This window comes from Parasteatoda tepidariorum, chromosome 10 (assembly GCF_982258835.1).
Source record: "Parasteatoda tepidariorum strain Cologne lab strain chromosome 10, Ptep-v5.0, whole genome shotgun sequence".
Taxonomy (NCBI): domain Eukaryota; kingdom Metazoa; phylum Arthropoda; class Arachnida; order Araneae; family Theridiidae; genus Parasteatoda; species Parasteatoda tepidariorum.
Genome location: NC_141764.1, coordinates 6521103 through 6539054, shown reverse-complemented (window position 1 = coordinate 6539054; position 17952 = coordinate 6521103). Strand labels below are relative to the sequence as shown.

Below are 17952 nucleotides of genomic sequence, written 5' to 3'. Positions count from 1 at the left end.
TTTTCTTTTTTTTATATTATTTTTTTAATGTATTTTTTGATATTTTAACCTGAATCAAGTGTTCTGTATATTAAAAAATAACTATTTTTTCTTTGGGAAATAGCGAATAATAGCTAATAAACGGATACATTTCGGATAATTTTTATTTATTTATTTATTTTAATTTAAATTATTTTTTTAACTTCTTTTCAATATTTTAAAGCGAATAAAGTCTTCTATATGTGAAAAAAAATATTTTTCATTGTTAAAGAGCGAATAAAGGCTGAAAACGGGACAGAAGTCATATCATTAGGCACGCACACATCACACCCCGTAACTCCCTATAATATTTACCTATAAATTACAAACTCCGCCCAAAATTAGAATTTAATGTATGAAACAATTGTTCCGAAGAATTTTTTATATACCAATTAGTGGGCCCACAATCTGCAAAAATAAGTTTTGTTTACTAACCGGGAGGAGGTGTTTTAAGCTAAATATTCGCAGGGTAGGCATATGAATCATGGCGCAGTTGGTAAAGCTGTGTGGCAAGTTAGATTTGTTGTCCCGGGGGCCATGGGTTCGAAACCCTGCGAGGGTCGATATTCAAATTTTTTCGTTTCTTTACATTATTTTTTTAAATATATTTTTTGCTATTTTAACCTGAATCAAGTGTTCTGTATATTAAAAAATAACTATTTTTTCTTTGGGAAATAGCGAATAATAGCTAATAAACGGATACATTTCGGATAATTTTTATTTATTTATTTATTTTAATTTAAATTATTTTTTTAACTTCTTTTCAATATTTTAAAGCGAATAAAGTCTTCCATATGTGAAAAAAAATATTTTTCATTGTTAAAGAGCGAATAAAGGCTGAAAACGGGACAGAAGTCATATCATTAGGCACGCACACATCACACCCCGTAACTCCCTATAATACTTACCTATAAATTACAAACTCCGCCCAAAATTAGAATTTAATGTATGAAACAATTGTTCCGAAGAATTTTTTATATACCAATTAGTGGGCCCACAATCTGCCAAAATAAGTTTTGTTTACTAACCGGGAGGAGGTGCTTTAAGCTAAATATTGGCGGGGCAGGCAAATGAATCCTGACGCAGTTGGTAAAGCTGTGTGTCAAGTTAGATTTGTTGTCCCGGTGGCCATGGGTTCGAAACCCTGCGAGTGTCGATAATCAAATTTTTCTTTTCTCTATATTATTTTTTTAAATATATTTTTTGATATTTTAACCTGTATCAAGTGTTCTGTATGTAAAAAAAAACAATTTTTTTTGGGGAAATAGCGAATAATAGCTAATAAACGGATACATTTCGGATAATTTTTATTTATTTATTTATTTTAATTTATATTATATTTTTAACTTCTTTTCAGTATTTAAAAGCGAATAAAGTCTTCTATAAGTGAAAAGAAATATTTTTCTTTGTTAAACAGTGAATAAAGGCTGAAAAGGGGACGGAAGTCATATCATTAGGTACGCGCACATCACACCCCGTAACTCCCTATAATATTAACCTATAAATTACAAACTCCGCCCAAAATTAGAATTTCATATATCGAACAATTTTACCGAAGGATTTTTTTATATACCAATTAGTGGGCCCACAATCTGCCAAAATAAGTTTTGTTTACTAACCAGGAGGAGGTGTTTTAAGCTAAATATTCGCGGGTCGAGGCATATGAATCATGGCGCAGTTGGTAAAGCTGTGTGGCAAGTTAGATTTGTTGTCCCGGGGGCCATGGGTTCGAAACCCTGCGAGGGTCGATATTCAAATTTTTTCGTTTCTTTACATTATTTTTTTAAATATATTTTTTGCTATTTTAACCTGAATCAAGTGTTCTGTATATTAAAAAATAACTATTTTTTCTTTGGGAAATAGCGAATAATAGCTAATAAACGGATACATTTCGGATAATTTTTATTTATTTATTTATTTTAATTTAAATTATTTTTTTAACTTCTTTTCAATATTTTAAAGCGAATAAAGTCTTCTATATGTGAAAAAAAATATTTTTCATTGTTAAAGAGCGAATAAAGGCTGAAAACGGGACAGAAGTCATATCATTAGGCACGCACACATCACACCCCGTAACTCCCTATAATATTTACCTATAAATTACAAACTCCGCCCAAAATTAGAATTTAATGTATGAAACAATTGCTCCGAAGAATTTTTTATATACCAATTAGTGGGCCCACTATCTGCAAAAATAAGTTTTGTTTACTAACCGGGAGGAGGTGCTTTAAGCTAAATATTGGCGGGGCAGGCAAATGAATCATGGCGCAGTTGGTAAAGCTGTGTGGCAAGTTAGATTTGTTGTCCAGGGGGCCATTGGTTCGAAACCCTGTTGCGGTCAACATTCAAATTTTTTCTTTTCTTATATATTATTTTTATAAATATATTTTGTGATATTTTAACGTGAATCAAGTGTTCTGCATATAAAGAAAACTATTTTTTCTTTGGGAAATAGTGTATAATAGCTAATAAACGGATAAATTTCGGATAAATTTTATTTATTTATTTATTTTAATTTATATTTTTTTTTAACTTCTTTTCAATATTTTATAGCAAATAAAGTGTTCTATATGAGAAAAGAAATATTTTTCTTTGCTAAAGAGTGAATAATGGCTGAAAAAGGGACAGAAGTCATATCAGGAGGCGATGCACACATCACACCCCGTAACTCCCTATAATATTAACTTATAAATTTCAAACTCCGCCCAAAATTACAATTTAATATATCAAACAATTTTACCGATGGATTTTTTTATAGACCAATTAGTGGGCCCACAATAGGACAAAATAAGTTTTGTTTACTAACCGGAATAAGGCGTTTTAAGCTAAATATTCGCGGAGTAGACATGTGAAGCATGGCGCAGTTGGTAAAGCTGTGTGGCAAGTTGGGTTTGTTGTTCCGGGGGCCATGGGTTCGAAACCCTGTAAGGGTCGATACGCAATTTTTTTCTTTTTTTTTAATATTATTTTTTTAAATGTATTTTTTGATATTTTAACGTGAATCAAGTGTTCTGTATACAAAAAAAAAACTATTTTTTCTTTGGGAAATAGCGAATAATAGCTAATAAACGGATAAATTTCGGATAATTTTTATTTATTTATTTATTTTAATTTATATTATATTTTTAACTTCTTTTCAATATTTAAAAGCGAATAAAGTCTTCTATAAGTGAAAAGAAATATTTTTCTTTGTTAAACAGTGAATAAAGGCTGAAAAGGGGACAGAAGTCATATCATTAGGTACGCACACATCACACCCCGTAACTCCCTATAATATTAACCTATAAATTACAAACTCCGCCCAAAATTAGAATTTAATATATCGAACAATTTTACCGAAGGATTTTTTTATATACCAATTAGTGGGCCCACAATCTGCCAAAATAAGTTTTGTTTACTAACCGGGAGGAGGTGTTTTAAGCTAAATATTCGCGGCGTAGGCATATGAATCATGGCGCAGTTGGTAAAGCTGTGTGGCAAGTTAGATTTGTTGTCCCGGGGGCCATTGGTTCGAAACCCTGTTGCGGTCAACATTCAAATTTTTTTCTTTTCTTATATATTATTTTTATAAATATATTTTGTGATATTTTAACGTGAATCAAGTGTTCTGTATATAAAAAAGAAACTATTTTTTCTTTGGGAAATAGCGTATAATAGCTAATAAACGGATAAATTTCGGATAAATTTTATTTATTTATTTATTTTAATTTATATTATTTTTTTAACTTCTTTTCAATATTTTAAAGCAAATAAAGTGTTCTATATGAGAAAAGAAATATTTTTCTTTGTTAAAGAGTGAATAATGGCTGAAAAAGGGACAGAAGTCATGTCAGGAGGCGACGCTCACATCACACCCCGTAACTCCCTATAATATTAACTTATAAATTTCAAACTCCGCCCAAAATTATAATTTAATATATCAAACAACTTTATAGATGGATTTTTTTATAGACCAATTAGTGGGCCCACAATAGGCCAAAATAAGTTTTGTTTACTAACCGGGATAAGGCGTTTTAAGCTAAATATTCGCGGAGTAGGCATATGAATCCTGGCGCAGTTGGTAAAGCTGTGTGGCAAGTTGGGTTTGTTGTTCCGGGGGCCATGGGTTCGAAACCCTGTGAGGGTCGATACGCAATTTTTTTCTTTTTTTTTAATATTATTTTTTTAAATGTATTTTTTGATATTTTAACGTGAATCAAGTGTTCTGTATACAAAAAAAAAACTATTTTTTCTTTGGGAAATAGCGAATAATAGCTAATAAACGGATAAATTTCGGATAATTTTTATTTATTTATTTATTTTAATTTATATTATATTTTTAACTTCTTTTCAATATTTAAAAGCGAATAAAGTCTTCTATAAGTGAAAAGAAATATTTTTCTTTGTTAAACAGTGAATAAAGGCTGAAAAGGGGACAGAAGTCATATCATTAGGTACGCACACATCACACCCCGTAACTCCCTATAATATTAACCTATAAATTACAAACTCCGCCCAAAATTAGAATTTAATATATCGAACAATTTTACCGAAGGATTTTTTTATATACCAATTAGTGGGCCCACAATCTGCCAAAATAAGTTTTGTTTACTAACCGGGAGGAGGTGTTTTAAGCTAAATATTCGCGGCGTAGGCATATGAATCATGGCGCAGTTGGTAAAGCTGTGTGGCAAGTTAGATTTGTTGTCCCGGGGGCCATTGGTTCGAAACCCTGTTGCGGTCAACATTCAAATTTTTTTCTTTTCTTATATATTATTTTTATAAATATATTTTGTGATATTTTAACGTGAATCAAGTGTTCTGTATATAAAAAAGAAACTATTTTTTCTTTGGGAAATAGCGTATAATAGCTAATAAACGGATAAATTTCGGATAAATTTTATTTATTTATTTATTTTAATTTATATTATTTTTTTAACTTCTTTTCAATATTTTAAAGCAAATAAAGTGTTCTATATGAGAAAAGAAATATTTTTCTTTGCTAAAGAGTGAATAATGGCTGAAAAAGGGACAGAAGTCATGTCAGGAGGCGACGCTCACATCACACCCCGTAACTCCCTATAATATTAACTTATAAATTTCAAACTCCGCCCAAAATTATAATTTAATATATCAAACAACTTTATAGATGGATTTTTTTATAGACCAATTAGTGGGCCCACAATAGGCCAAAATAAGTTTTGTTTACTAACCGGGATAAGGCGTTTTAAGCTAAATATTCGCGGAGTAGGCATATGAATCCTGGCGCAGTTGGTAAAGCTGTGCGGCAAGTTAGATTTGTTGTCCCGGGGCCATGGGTTCGAAACCCTGTGAGGGTCGATACGCAATTTTTTTCTTTTCTTTACATTATTTTTTGTAATATATTTTTTGATATTTTAACCTGAATCAAGTGTTCTGTATATTAAAAAAAACTATTTTTTCTTTGGGAAATAGCGAATAATAGCTAATAAACGGATACATTTCGGATAATTTTAATTTGTTTATTTATTTTAATTTATATTATTTTTTTAACTTCTTTTCAATATTTAAAAGCGAATAAAGTCTTCTATAAGTGAAAAGAAATATTTTCCTTTGTTAAACAGTGAATAAAGGCTGAAAAAGGGACAGAAGTCATATCATTAGGTACGCACACATCACACCCCGTAACTCCCTATAATATTAACCTATAAATTACAAACTCCGCCCAAAATTAGAATTTAATATATCGAACAATTTTACCGAAGGAATTTTTTTATATACCAATTAGTGGGCCCACAATCTGCCAAAATAAGTTTTGTTTACTAACCGGGAGGAGGTGTTTTAAGCTAAATATTCACGGGGTAGGCATATGAATCATGGCGCAGTTGGTAAAGCTGTGTGGCAAGTTAGATTTGTTGTCCCGGGGGCCATTGGTTCGAAACCCTGTTGCGGTCGACATTCAAATTTTTTCTTTTCTTATATATTATTTTTATAAATATATTTTGTGATATTTTAACGTGAATCAAGTGTTCTGTATAAAAAAAAAAACTATTTTTTCTTTGGGAAATAGCGAATAATAGCTAATAAACGGATAAATTTCGGATAATTTTTATTTATTTATTTATTTTAATTTATATTATTTTTTTAACTTCTTTTCAATATTTTAAAGCGAATAAAGTGATTTATATGTGAAAAGAAATATTTTTCTTTGTTAAAGAGTGAATAATGGCTGAAAAAGGGACAGAAGTCATATCAGGAGGTGACGCACACATCACACCCCGTAACTCCCTATAATATTAACTTATAAATTTCAAACTCCACCCAAAATTAGAATTTAATATATCAAACTATTTTACCGAAGGATTTTTTTATAGACCAATTAGTGGGCCCACAATAGGCCAAAATACGTTTTGTTTATTAACCGGGATAAGGCGTTTTAAGCTAAATATTCGCGGAGTAGACATGTGAAGCATGGTGCAGTTGGTAGAGCTGTGTATAAGGTTGATGTGTAATCCCGGAGGTCCTGGGTTCGAAACTCTGCGATGTTCGATTTTAAATTTTTTTTATTTATTTTATATTATTTTTTCAAAAATACTTTTCGATATTATAACGCGAATCAAGTGTTCTGTATATAAAAATAACTAATTTTTCTTTGGGAAATAGCGAATAATAGCTAATAAACGAATAAATTTTGGATAATTTTTATTTATTCATTTATTTTATTTTATGTTATTTTTTTAACTTTTTTTCAATATTTTTAAGTGAATAAAGTGTTCTATATATGAAAAGAATTATTTTTCTTTGTTAAAGTGCGAATAATGGCTGAAAAAGGGATAAAAGTCATATCAGGAGGCACACACACCTCACACCCCGTAACTACCTATAATATTAACCTATAAATCTCAAACTCGGCCTGAAATTAGAGTTTAATGTAACAAACAATTGTCCCAATGAAATTTTTTATAGACTATTTAGTAGGCCCACAAAGGGCCCAAATAAGTTTTGTTGACTAACCGGGAGTAGGTGTAATTAGCTAAATATTCGCGAAGCTGGCCTGTGAAGCGTGGCACGGTTGGTAGCGCCGTGTGCAAAGTTGATGTGTAGTCAAGGAGGTCCTGGGTTCGAAACCCTGTGATGGTCGATTTGAAATTTTTTTTTATTTATTTTATATTTTTTTAAAAAAAAATTCTTTTCGATATTATAACGCGAATCAAGTGTTCTGTATATAAAAATAACTATTTTTTCTTTGGAAAATAGCGAAAAATAGCTTATAAACGAATAAATTTTGGTTAATTTTTATTTATTCATTTATTTTATTTTATGTGATTTTTTTAACTTCTTTTTTAATATTTTTAAGTGAATAAAGTGTTCTATATGTGAAAAGAATTATTTTTCTTTGTGAAAGAGCGAATAATGGCTGAAAAAGAGACAAAATTCATATCAGGAGGCACGCACACGTCACACCCCGTTACTCCCTATAATATTAACCTATAAATTTCAAACTCGTCCTGAAATTAGAGTTTAATGCAACAAGCTATTGTAGCAATGGAAATTTTTATAGACTGTTTAGTAAGCCCACAAAGGGCCAAAATAAGTTTGTTGACTAAACCGGAGGTGGTGTTTTTCTTCTAAATATTCGCTGGACTGACACGAGAAGCGTGGCACAGTTGGTGGCGCTGTGGGCAAGTTAGATATGTAGTCCCGGAGGCTCTGGGTACGAAACCCTGCGATGGTTGACTTTCAAATTATTTTATAATATTTTTTTCGATATTTTAACGTAAATAAAGTGTTCTGTATATAACAATAGAATAGCTAGTAGCATTCTTTGTTTCTTTCTCAATTTCAGTTATTTGGGCAACAAAATTAATTACTCAATTTTTTCATTTACACTTGCAAAACTATTTACAGCAACATCAAAAGAATCCCAGTGTTTTAAATGGTGACTGGTGTTTTAAATTCAATTTATGCTAAAAAAAACAAACATCGCCAGGAGTATAGAAGAGTCTTCCAATAGTCTACTTTTCCTGATAACAGTTTCTTTTTTTTAGTCTTTTAATGCAAAAAAGTTGCCATACTCGCCTCATGCTGAAAATAGTTGCAGTTGAATTCAAACTGTAACAGAGGGTAAATCACACAAGCATTTCATTCTAAAAAATGTATTAAATATTTTTGAAAACAAAAACTCTTCTAGAATATGCTACTTTAAGGTGCAGTGTTTAATTAATAGGCATAAAATAGCCTCATAATTAAATTGTACGTTAATTATATGTAGTTGTAACAGAGGGGACAAATAAAATACCACATTTTTCACATGCACTGCTATTCATGCTTAATTCTGTGATTTGGACTATCGTAAACACTATCTGTAAATTTTTCTTTTCTTTAATTATCACATTTCAAGGTAAAATAAATCATCATACTCTTATGTTATTTAAAGTTGAAGTTGGCAGCACTGCTATAATTGAAACCCATGCTATTTCTTTGTAGTTATATTTGAAAGTTTTTATTTTACCAGATCCTGTTTAAAAAAACAAAAAGTGCATTCTTTGTTTCTTTCTCAATTTCAGTTATTTGGGCAACAAAATTAATTACTCAAATTTTTCCTTACAATTTTACACTTGCAAAACTATTTACAGTAACATCAAAAGAATCCCAGTGTCTTAAATGGTGACTGGTGTACATTAAATATGTCGGGTCCCAAAGTCCTCCAAGTTCCCAAAACAAATCAATACTTCTGTGGGTACTGATCGAGGAGTATCCTTGTATTTTGGAATAGATTCAAAATTACAAGGCTATGGAGCTAAACATTGGGAACCGTTAACTCAAATTTGGATCTGCTGTTCAACGACGGTTATAAAATAAAAAGTCAATTGAGCGATTGTTGCAAGTCGTTATATTTAGTAATTTTATGCAAGTGTTAGGCAAACAATTGCGATTTTAATAGAAATTTCACATTTTCGTGAATAGCGCATACGCATTTTATATGGTGTTTACCTATGCATAAAATATGGATAGACCATAGTACAGCAAAACTTAGATTTGCCATTTTTTTTAAGTTTGGTGCATCTGCCTAGATACTTGATATCCTTCCATCAAGGTGCACATTTGGTTTTGCGGACTTTCTGTCCATTTTCGTTGATAATCATGCACTCAGCTCTACCAGAAGTCTGGCAAGAAAGTTTATCAGATGAATAAAAATTTATTACAAGTTTTTTTTTTGTTTCATCAGAAACTTTGTTACTAGGCTATTTCTTTTGTTTTGGTAGTAAGGTTACAGAGTATGCATAGAACAGTGCAATGTTTTCTTGGAGATACAGGTAATACACGGTTTGCTTTTATAATAGCTTTCTTCAATGCCTAAGAAATATTAGAAAGAGAATATCCTTCCTGAATTTCTTCTGCTTGTATCAGTGCCTTTTTATTTTTTTAAATTTAAATTTTCTCTTAAATTTTCGTTTTATATTCTTTAGCTTTCTTCATACAAATATCTTTTTTACTTGGAACATTCTATATTCTCTCATTCTTTCAGCTGCTGTTTTCCCCATATTAATTACTCACTTAAAAAACTTTTAACTATAAACTAAACACACTATTAAATAAAAACGGCACAGCTTTGTATAAAAAGTGTGCTCTAATAATGGAGAAACTGGTTTAAACTAGTTGAATCAAGATGCATTGGCACTTGTTTACATTCCTAGAGTTCCTTTTGAATTATCAACCTATCAATTTTGTGTAATTGAGTTTTGCCCTCTCTGTTACGTGAGAAACTTTAAAAAAAAATTTCAAAAATATAACATAACATGATTGTATTAATAAACTTTATTGTAAAAACCAAATATTAAGTTAAAAAAGTTTTTTGTGTATTGAATAAAATAAACTTAAAAGAATAAGAAAAAAAAATTTTTTTTTTGACGGTAATCACTGCATAATTAGACTCAGGAACAGTTTATTTTACAATATAAATCAAACTATTTGTAAAATCGTAATATTTTTAATAACTTATTCTTCTTTAAAATAGAGTTTTTATTTGGTACAATAAATTAAAATCATGAATGCTCTCTATTTATGATAAATTTTACTATAATCATGCACAACTCCAAAAAACAACTTTTGAATTCATAAATTACAACAAATTTTCTTTAAAATGATACCAAATACCAAGGATATAGCTGAAACATTGAAAATTCAATACTGGTTTCAGTTGCCATGCAATTCAACCAGGGTTGCAAAATACCCAGGTTTTCCAGAAAAACCCAACACAGGTGGATTTTATTGGGCTTTTCATGTTTTATTGGGTTTTTTTTCAAAAGAGAGGGCAAGGATAAGTAAGTATCTTATTTCAAAAAAGCTTATTTTACTAGTAATAATTAAGTTTAATTTTATGAATTGACTTCACATATAGGTAATTAATACAAATAATTTGATGCAAAAGTCTGAAAGAAGTTTCTTCTGACATCCCAATACAAAATGTTATATGCACTCACATACATCACACTTTTGAAACTTACTTTGACACAAGATTATTTTTTATTTATATTCTTACTAATCAAAACCTTCTTTAGGGTGGGTTTTACCCAGTAAAAGCCACCCGGGCTTAACCGGGTAGGTGGTTTTTTTGCAACCTTGAATTTAACGGCACTTTAGTTGCCCTGTGGCAACACTGAATTTATTTCCCAGAAAACTTACACACAACTAATTATAAATAAGACAGACAGAGTCTACATTGAGATATAGTTTATTTACACAATAGAACATATTGATAAAAGCATTATTATTTACATTTCTGATAATAAAATAATGTTTATTTAAAATATACTTTTACTGATTATAGGATGAAACGAGGAACATCAAAATATCATCAACAGTCCTCAAAGAATCCAGAATTCAATGCACTTTGAATGGCTTTTTGGCAGGTGGGAGAAAGCCACATTTGCGGTAGAAGCTTCGCCTCCGTCTCCAACACCAGGGGGAGTTGAATGTGCAATCGCATCTTTATCATTGCTTTCGTTGCTTGCACACTCTAATCAATATTAAAAAATAAAATCATATTCTTAAACAAGTAAAATATTTAAAAAAAATTTAAATTCAATTACTACATATTTTATCGAAATGAAGTTTTCAAAAGAAATTAACTTAAGACTTTGAAGTTAACTGTAAAAGAAATTTTTTGACTAAAATTCTACATTAATTCTCAGTATAAAAATATTAACTCTCTAAATAGGGTGCAGATAAAAAAATGTAATAGAGAAAAAAAATTATTTAGATTTTGAGGTTGACAGCAAAAAGTTTCTCCAAATTTTTTAGAATTTTAAACGTATTCCCTACATTAAACTTTCAAATCTTTTAACAAGGTATAGAGAAAAAATATACTACAAAATTATAAATCAGAAAAAAGGAATTCAATAATAAAGAAAATTAAATCAAAATTTTTTTGTTTAATAATATTATACAAAACATGCTTAGGTGTAAGAAATAATGAAAAAATATTTAAAAGAGAAAAATAATTATTCTTTAGATGAAGTTTTAAAGCAGAGGTAAAGGCTATTGTGTTATATAACATCATTCTAAATTTTTTTTGAAGATATAAATTTCAAAACATCATTTACTTAAAAAAAAAAAAAGTATTTAAGAATCAAATGCTAATCTGAAAAATCAGAACAAATATTTTTGTAAATTTAAGGAAAAAGAATTTAAAAGGCCATTTATGTTTAAGATTAGAGACACCAAACCTCAGGATTTTGCAGTTAACTACTATAAAATATTATATATATATATAAGAAAAAATTTATTTTAGTTACTTTTTATTAAATAATTACATTTTTTTTCTTCCCCATAAAACTAAATTTTATTATATAAAATTTAATTAACGAATTAATATTTGAAGAAAACAAAATTATATTAACATCGAGTGTCATCCAATATAAATTTTAAAAAATGTATTTGAATTTGAGTGAATGAATAAAACATATTTTATTAACAATTGAAAATTTGAACAAGATATAGGGAGAGTGTGAACTAATAGTGGGAAATGGAAAAAAAAAGTTCACAAAAAATACACATTTAAAAATATTTTTTTTCTCTGTTGGTTTATTGTCTTTTCTTTAGTTGAATTCACTGGTGAAATTTAATTTTTGAAATTAAAATGAATTTTAAATAATGTTACATTAGATCTAACAGAACAACTAATGATTTATCAGCATTTGAGTCCCAAAATATAGTTAGAAAAATGAATAAAAGAAGAAACAACATATTGAGTGGCTTCGTCTTTAATATCCCTATATAAAAAATAAACTTGTGTACAACAATCATGTTATGTAATGTAGTAGTATAGCATTTCTGAGAAAAGCGTAATTCTCTGCACACAAATAGACTAAAATGACGTACTTCAGTTTTAACTATAGATAAATGAATGTAGTTCCATATTGTTTGAAGATTGTCCTTTTTAGATTATCCCCTAAGTCTGAAGTAAATAGCTGCCAACATGGATAGGAAAACAATCCAGTTGATTTTACGGAATAATATAAATTTCATAACTGTTGCATAGTATACAAAAATTTGATTACACTAAAAACTATAAATGGTCTGCAATATTGGTTGACAATATAACTATAAATGGTTGACAATAGATGAATTTGAAATGTTTTTTTATTATGGTAACATATAATTTTAAATAGTAGTAGACATTATTGATGATTAAAATATTTTGTAATTTAAAAAGGGAGTTCTGTATAAAAATAATCTGAAAATTTCAGAACAAAGAAAAGCTTTAAACTGATTTCTAAAAGTGAGGTTTGCTTCATTATGTATTAGTAATACTTATTTAAATAGTCAAGCAAGCAATAAACTGAGTAAAAAATTTATTTCAAGAGGGATTTTTTTTCGAATACCTTCTCAATTTTAGGAAATTTTCAAAAATGTACAAAAATCAGAAAAATTCTTATTATACCAGTAGACAAGGATAAACTGGCAAAATCCGGTAGAGTTGACAGCTATGGAAGTATTACTTGAATTTAATATTTTTCATTAATTTTGAAATCTATAAAATCTCATTTCCTCGCATGCAACTCTCAGCATCTTACAAATACATATACTTTTCTTTTCGATTTTTATTCTTAAAATCAACGCTTGTAGCGTTCTACCTATGCATTATGTAAATTTATTGGTCCGTCAATGAATTTTCAGAAGTATTTTCTGGAAGTCAGAAAGGGATGTCAAAGAGGCTTTCCGAGCTCTCAAAGCTGTTGCCACAAATATGGGCCTTTCAATTAACGAAGATAAGACAAAATTTGTGGAATTTTCGTTCTTAACTGTAAATTACAGTGCCCTTTATATATTAATGGTTATACCTTTGAAAGGGTTAATGAATTCAAATACCTTGGCACTGATGTTAACGATCCAAACATACTTAAAGCAGAAATCGACAATAGAATCAAAATGGCTAACAAGTGTTTCTTTGGATCAGGGACAGCTAAGATATAATCTTCTCAGTTGAAAAACAAAGTTAAAACTCTATAAGACACTCATATTTCCTGTGCTACTTTATGGAAGCGAAACTTGGACCCTAAACTCAGATATACAGCGGACACTAGGTACCTTTGAAAGAAAAACCATGAGAGCCATCTTTGGCACAATTCAAGAAAGGGCAAAAACTTCGAGCTCTACCGACTCTATAAGCAGCCCCAAACTTCACAAATAATCTGTATTAATAGGCTGAGATGGCTGGGCCATCAATAGAGAAGTTCTGAAAATAGAGCCATGAGAAATGTCACTTTGAGAATCCTGAGGGATCACGCCTCAGAGGCAGACCCCCTACTAGATGGCTCAAGGACATCGAAAATAATTTGAAAACCCTAAAGATAAGAAATTGGAAGGGAGTTGTTCTGGATAGGAGGCGCTGGCATTTGTCAGCTGTTGAGGTAGCCAAGGCTCGCAAGGGGCTGTTGCGCTGACGAAGAAGAAAAAATGGATTTTTATTTGGCAAAATAGTTCAAAACTCATGATTCCTACACTCATAGTAATTTGAAATGTTTCTGAGAAAACTGCAAAAGAAATTTCATTTAAATTGGGCTACAGTATGTAAAAAGAAACTGAATGAGCAAATTGGACAGATGTTAAGATAACATTTTTATTCCTTCATTTAAATTTATGAAGGTAATTTATTTTCTAAAAATGTATTTAAGAAAGTTTTAATTTCCCTTAATGGGATGGTTTAAGAATAGACACTGCTATTTCATTTGATTTGTGGGTATAAACAACACTATTTTCTCATTCCCTAACTATTATCATTCCTTTACAAAGAAAAAAATAATACTTGTGAGGGATTGATTTTATGTTTCTAATGACTAGTTAAGAAAGATATTTTTGTTCCTTTTTAATACTTTTTAAAGCAAAGGATTGTCATATAATTAAATACATTCATTAAAATTATTTTTAATAACTTATCATAAACAAAAATTATCATTCCTACACTTTAAAAATAATATTTTTTAAATATTAAAGAGTGACAGCCATGTTTTTTCTTGTTTTTGAACCTTCCGTCATATCTTACTACAAAAAAATTAGAAATTTTAGACACAATTTTTTTAGCTATCACTACCTGAAAATAGTAAAATAGTTTGTTTGTTAGCCAAGTTATTAAACAAAATTTCTAAAAGGAGTTATTATGCATCTTAAGACAGTTTTCTTAATTTATTCAGTAACTAAATCTATTATAATTAGCTCAATATATTACAAAAAATAATTTATAATTAACAATTTATCTCTGTACAGCATTGAAACAGATAGTTTAAACTACAATACTCAGTATTTAATTGACATTGAAATTTAAATGCTAGGTTGACTTATTCATAAAAATTATCCACACCAGTGGTCAGAAAAACTACATTAATTTATACTACATTAATTAAACTACATTAGTTTACTATAACTACTTTTTTTTAAATGTAGTGACTACCAACCACTTTTGAATTGTAGTAACTATTTCATTGCTTTAAGGAGAAGAACTTACATTAAATGTAAGGGAGTAATAATTAAAAAATATTTATTGCTGTATACATGAGCCAGTTTGCTAATCCTAAAATTTTTTCGTTCATTTAACCTTCAAGTTTTTGTCTTTTTCGACAGTGGATATTTATTTTAAGAAATGCAAAATTATCAAATACTTCCAAATTTTTTAGTTGTTTAATGCTCTTTTATTTCCTCTCAGAAATTAGGTACACCGAAAATGAGTTCCTTTCCTTTGAAATAACATCAACATAGCTGCATACTATACTGGATTTTGTCCATTTTAGAAAATTCCCTAAAATTGAGTAAATTTTCTTAAAAATTCCTTATTGAAATAAAATTTTTGGGCAGCTTATTGCTTGCTTGAATATTGAAATAAGTGTTATAATCCATAATGAAGCGAGCCTCATTTATAAAAATCAGTCAACCATCCTTGATGAATTAAATGGTTATTACTGTTCAAAAATACGAGTAAACATAATACAGTTTGTCTACGCAAATAACCCACAACCCTACTTGAAATAGTTATACCTCATTACCATAGTCACTGCCACCAGTCCAGACGAATGGCTAGAGGAGTTCTAATTTTAGAGAATCAAGTTAATTTAATGTTAGTCATAACTTAAAAATATTGCAGTTTTTCTATTTTGATGACTATAAAAATCCCTAAAATTTTCTAAATGTAAAATATACTTTGCAACAATTATCATAAAATTTCTATTGTTTCATAAAATCTACTGGATTTTTTCCTATCCATGTTGGCAGCTATGCATCAATATTTCATGAGTGAGTAATTTGTATGTGAAAGTGTGACATTAATTATCCATTTTTTATAATGGCTAGCTTAAATACTTATACAAGATTTTCAAGCACTTAATTTCTGTTAAAGCTCAGCTACAGGGTCATTTTCATTGATGGACGAAAAAATTAGTTACGTTAGAACCGGGTTTCTTTTCTAAAGTAACGTTAAAAGAAGTTGCCAAGAAACTATTGCTTTATTTTATCGCACTATTCACTTCACACTACTTTTGTAACAAAGTAGCACACTACAACACAAACTACGAAAAATAGCAGCAACTACTAGCAGCGCGATACTTCTGGTTTGAAATTTTCTAAGAAGACTAATACTAGAAGAGTTGGCAGAAACTGTTAGTTTTATGATGATATTATTTCGTAATAAAAGTATGAGAAATGAACTCATAGGTGAAGAGTTTTGAGCTATTGCTTTAACTCGAGATACTAAATCTTGCGGCAAGTGACGAACCTCAACCACTTCATTAACTAGTCCAATATCTCTGGCTTGCTCGGCTGTTATGACTTGACCTCTTAAAATCAAATCCATTGCCTAAATCAGAAAACAAGCACACAAAATCAGCATTTTTTGCAGGTAAAAACCACAATTTCTATATGAATGGGTCAGAGTTTGCAAAGTTTAGGACAGAATGGATTAATCCATGGTTTAAACCAGGGTTTAATTGTTTTGTCCAAAACTGTTTAAAACACTTTTACTCCAATTATGACATATTAAAAAATATTGTGAAAAATTAAATGTTAATTTTTGAAAAAGAAACAAAATGAAGACAATTTTTTGTTTTATTAAAAAAGTTGATTATTATTTTAAATATTGCATTATTTATCCTTATGGGAAAACATAATTTATCAGTATTAAAAGCATATTTATTCATACTTAAAGGATTAGGTATTCACTTTTGTAGTTCAATGAATTGTGAAGATTCACAAATTATAAATCTTTTCCTATTATATCATTCTAATTTAACAAGTTAAAGCAAATTGTGTAAAAAGTATCAAATATTTATTAATATATGTAACTAGGAGGCTTCGCCCCCTGCTCGCCAACTCCGGAACTGCTTTTGCAGTTCATTTCGGATTGCTTCGCAATCCAATGCTCGCTTTGCTCGCTCATTGGATACGTTCTTAACGTCCAGCTTTTGTATACTTTTTTGAATACTGAAGTTCCAAAAACATTTCACTGTAGAAAATTCTAAACCTGCACATTTCAATATTAATTTGAAATTGCAAACAGTTCACATATTTTGCTTAATCACACTATTCTAAATTTCAGTTGTTGAGAAAAGTAACTGTTGTAAGTTTTGTTTTTAAGTCTTTCCCACCAGAGGGCTAAAGCCATGTGATGTAAAACAATATGAAATAGTAGTCTGCCACAGAACGCCGGATGTAAAGCATCAGCTTCGATGAAGATAATTTTGTATTTTTAATTCTCTGAAGGGCGCCACCCTAATAATATGGAATTTGTAAAATAAATGTATATAGTTTTGTTTGTTGATGAAGCCCATCATTTTGTGTTTCGTCAGCGTTCAGAAGCAGAACAACTATAAGTTTTTTATTTTATGACAAAAATATAAAATGTATAAAAAACAAAGAAAAGAGTAAGAAAATGAGTATAGTCATAGAAAAAGTTAAAATTATAATACAGTGCACTCCCGATTATCCGGGTTAATCACCGGGACAGGTCACACGGACAATCGAAAAACACGGATAATCCGAAAACTCCTTTCATTAAAGAAAAAATCAATATCAGTACAAAAAATATAAAAATTACTGACATTTGCATGCTGTATAACATCAAACTAGGAATTTTCCTTTTAAAAAAATGTGTAATGCGTCTTCGCCATATATCGATACGCATATTTTACGAACCGCAGTAATGTCACCGTAATCAAATCCTCCCATATACTCTAATAAAGTTTTTATAGAGCAGCAGAATGAGAAATTGTATTTCCCCCATTTACTATATCTTCTGCATCAGTTACTATCATCACTATTTGATTTAACAACATAACGATGTCTTTATTTGTCAAATGCTGGAAGTCAGGCTCACATGCATCACTTTGAAACCAATCTTCGAAATTTTCTTCATCAAGAATTTTGAAACCTTAGATTTTTTTGCTTGTTCGAGAATACTGTTATCATATTTTTCTTGAACATCTGAAG

General features: G+C 29.6%; 1 protein-coding gene across 20 annotated transcripts in view; it reads right to left on the bottom strand.

Moving 5' to 3' along the window:
• Positions 1–10695: 10695 nt before the first annotated feature.
• LOC110281900 (uncharacterized) overlaps positions 10696–17952 on the bottom strand; it is a 53478-nt gene continuing 46221 nt past the window's right edge. For 15 of the 20 annotated variants that reach the window (XM_087154139.1, XM_087154128.1, XM_087154130.1 and 12 more), the window contains one exon: positions 14355–16324. In XM_087154139.1, coding sequence (XP_087010265.1) covers positions 15992–16324 — 333 coding nt within the window. In that variant the 3' untranslated portion in view covers positions 14355–15991. Of the gene's footprint in view, positions 10997–14354; positions 16325–17952 lie in introns of those variants that run through there. The other 5 variants (XR_015430001.1, XR_015429999.1, XR_015430000.1 and 2 more) reach the window with 1 other exon arrangement.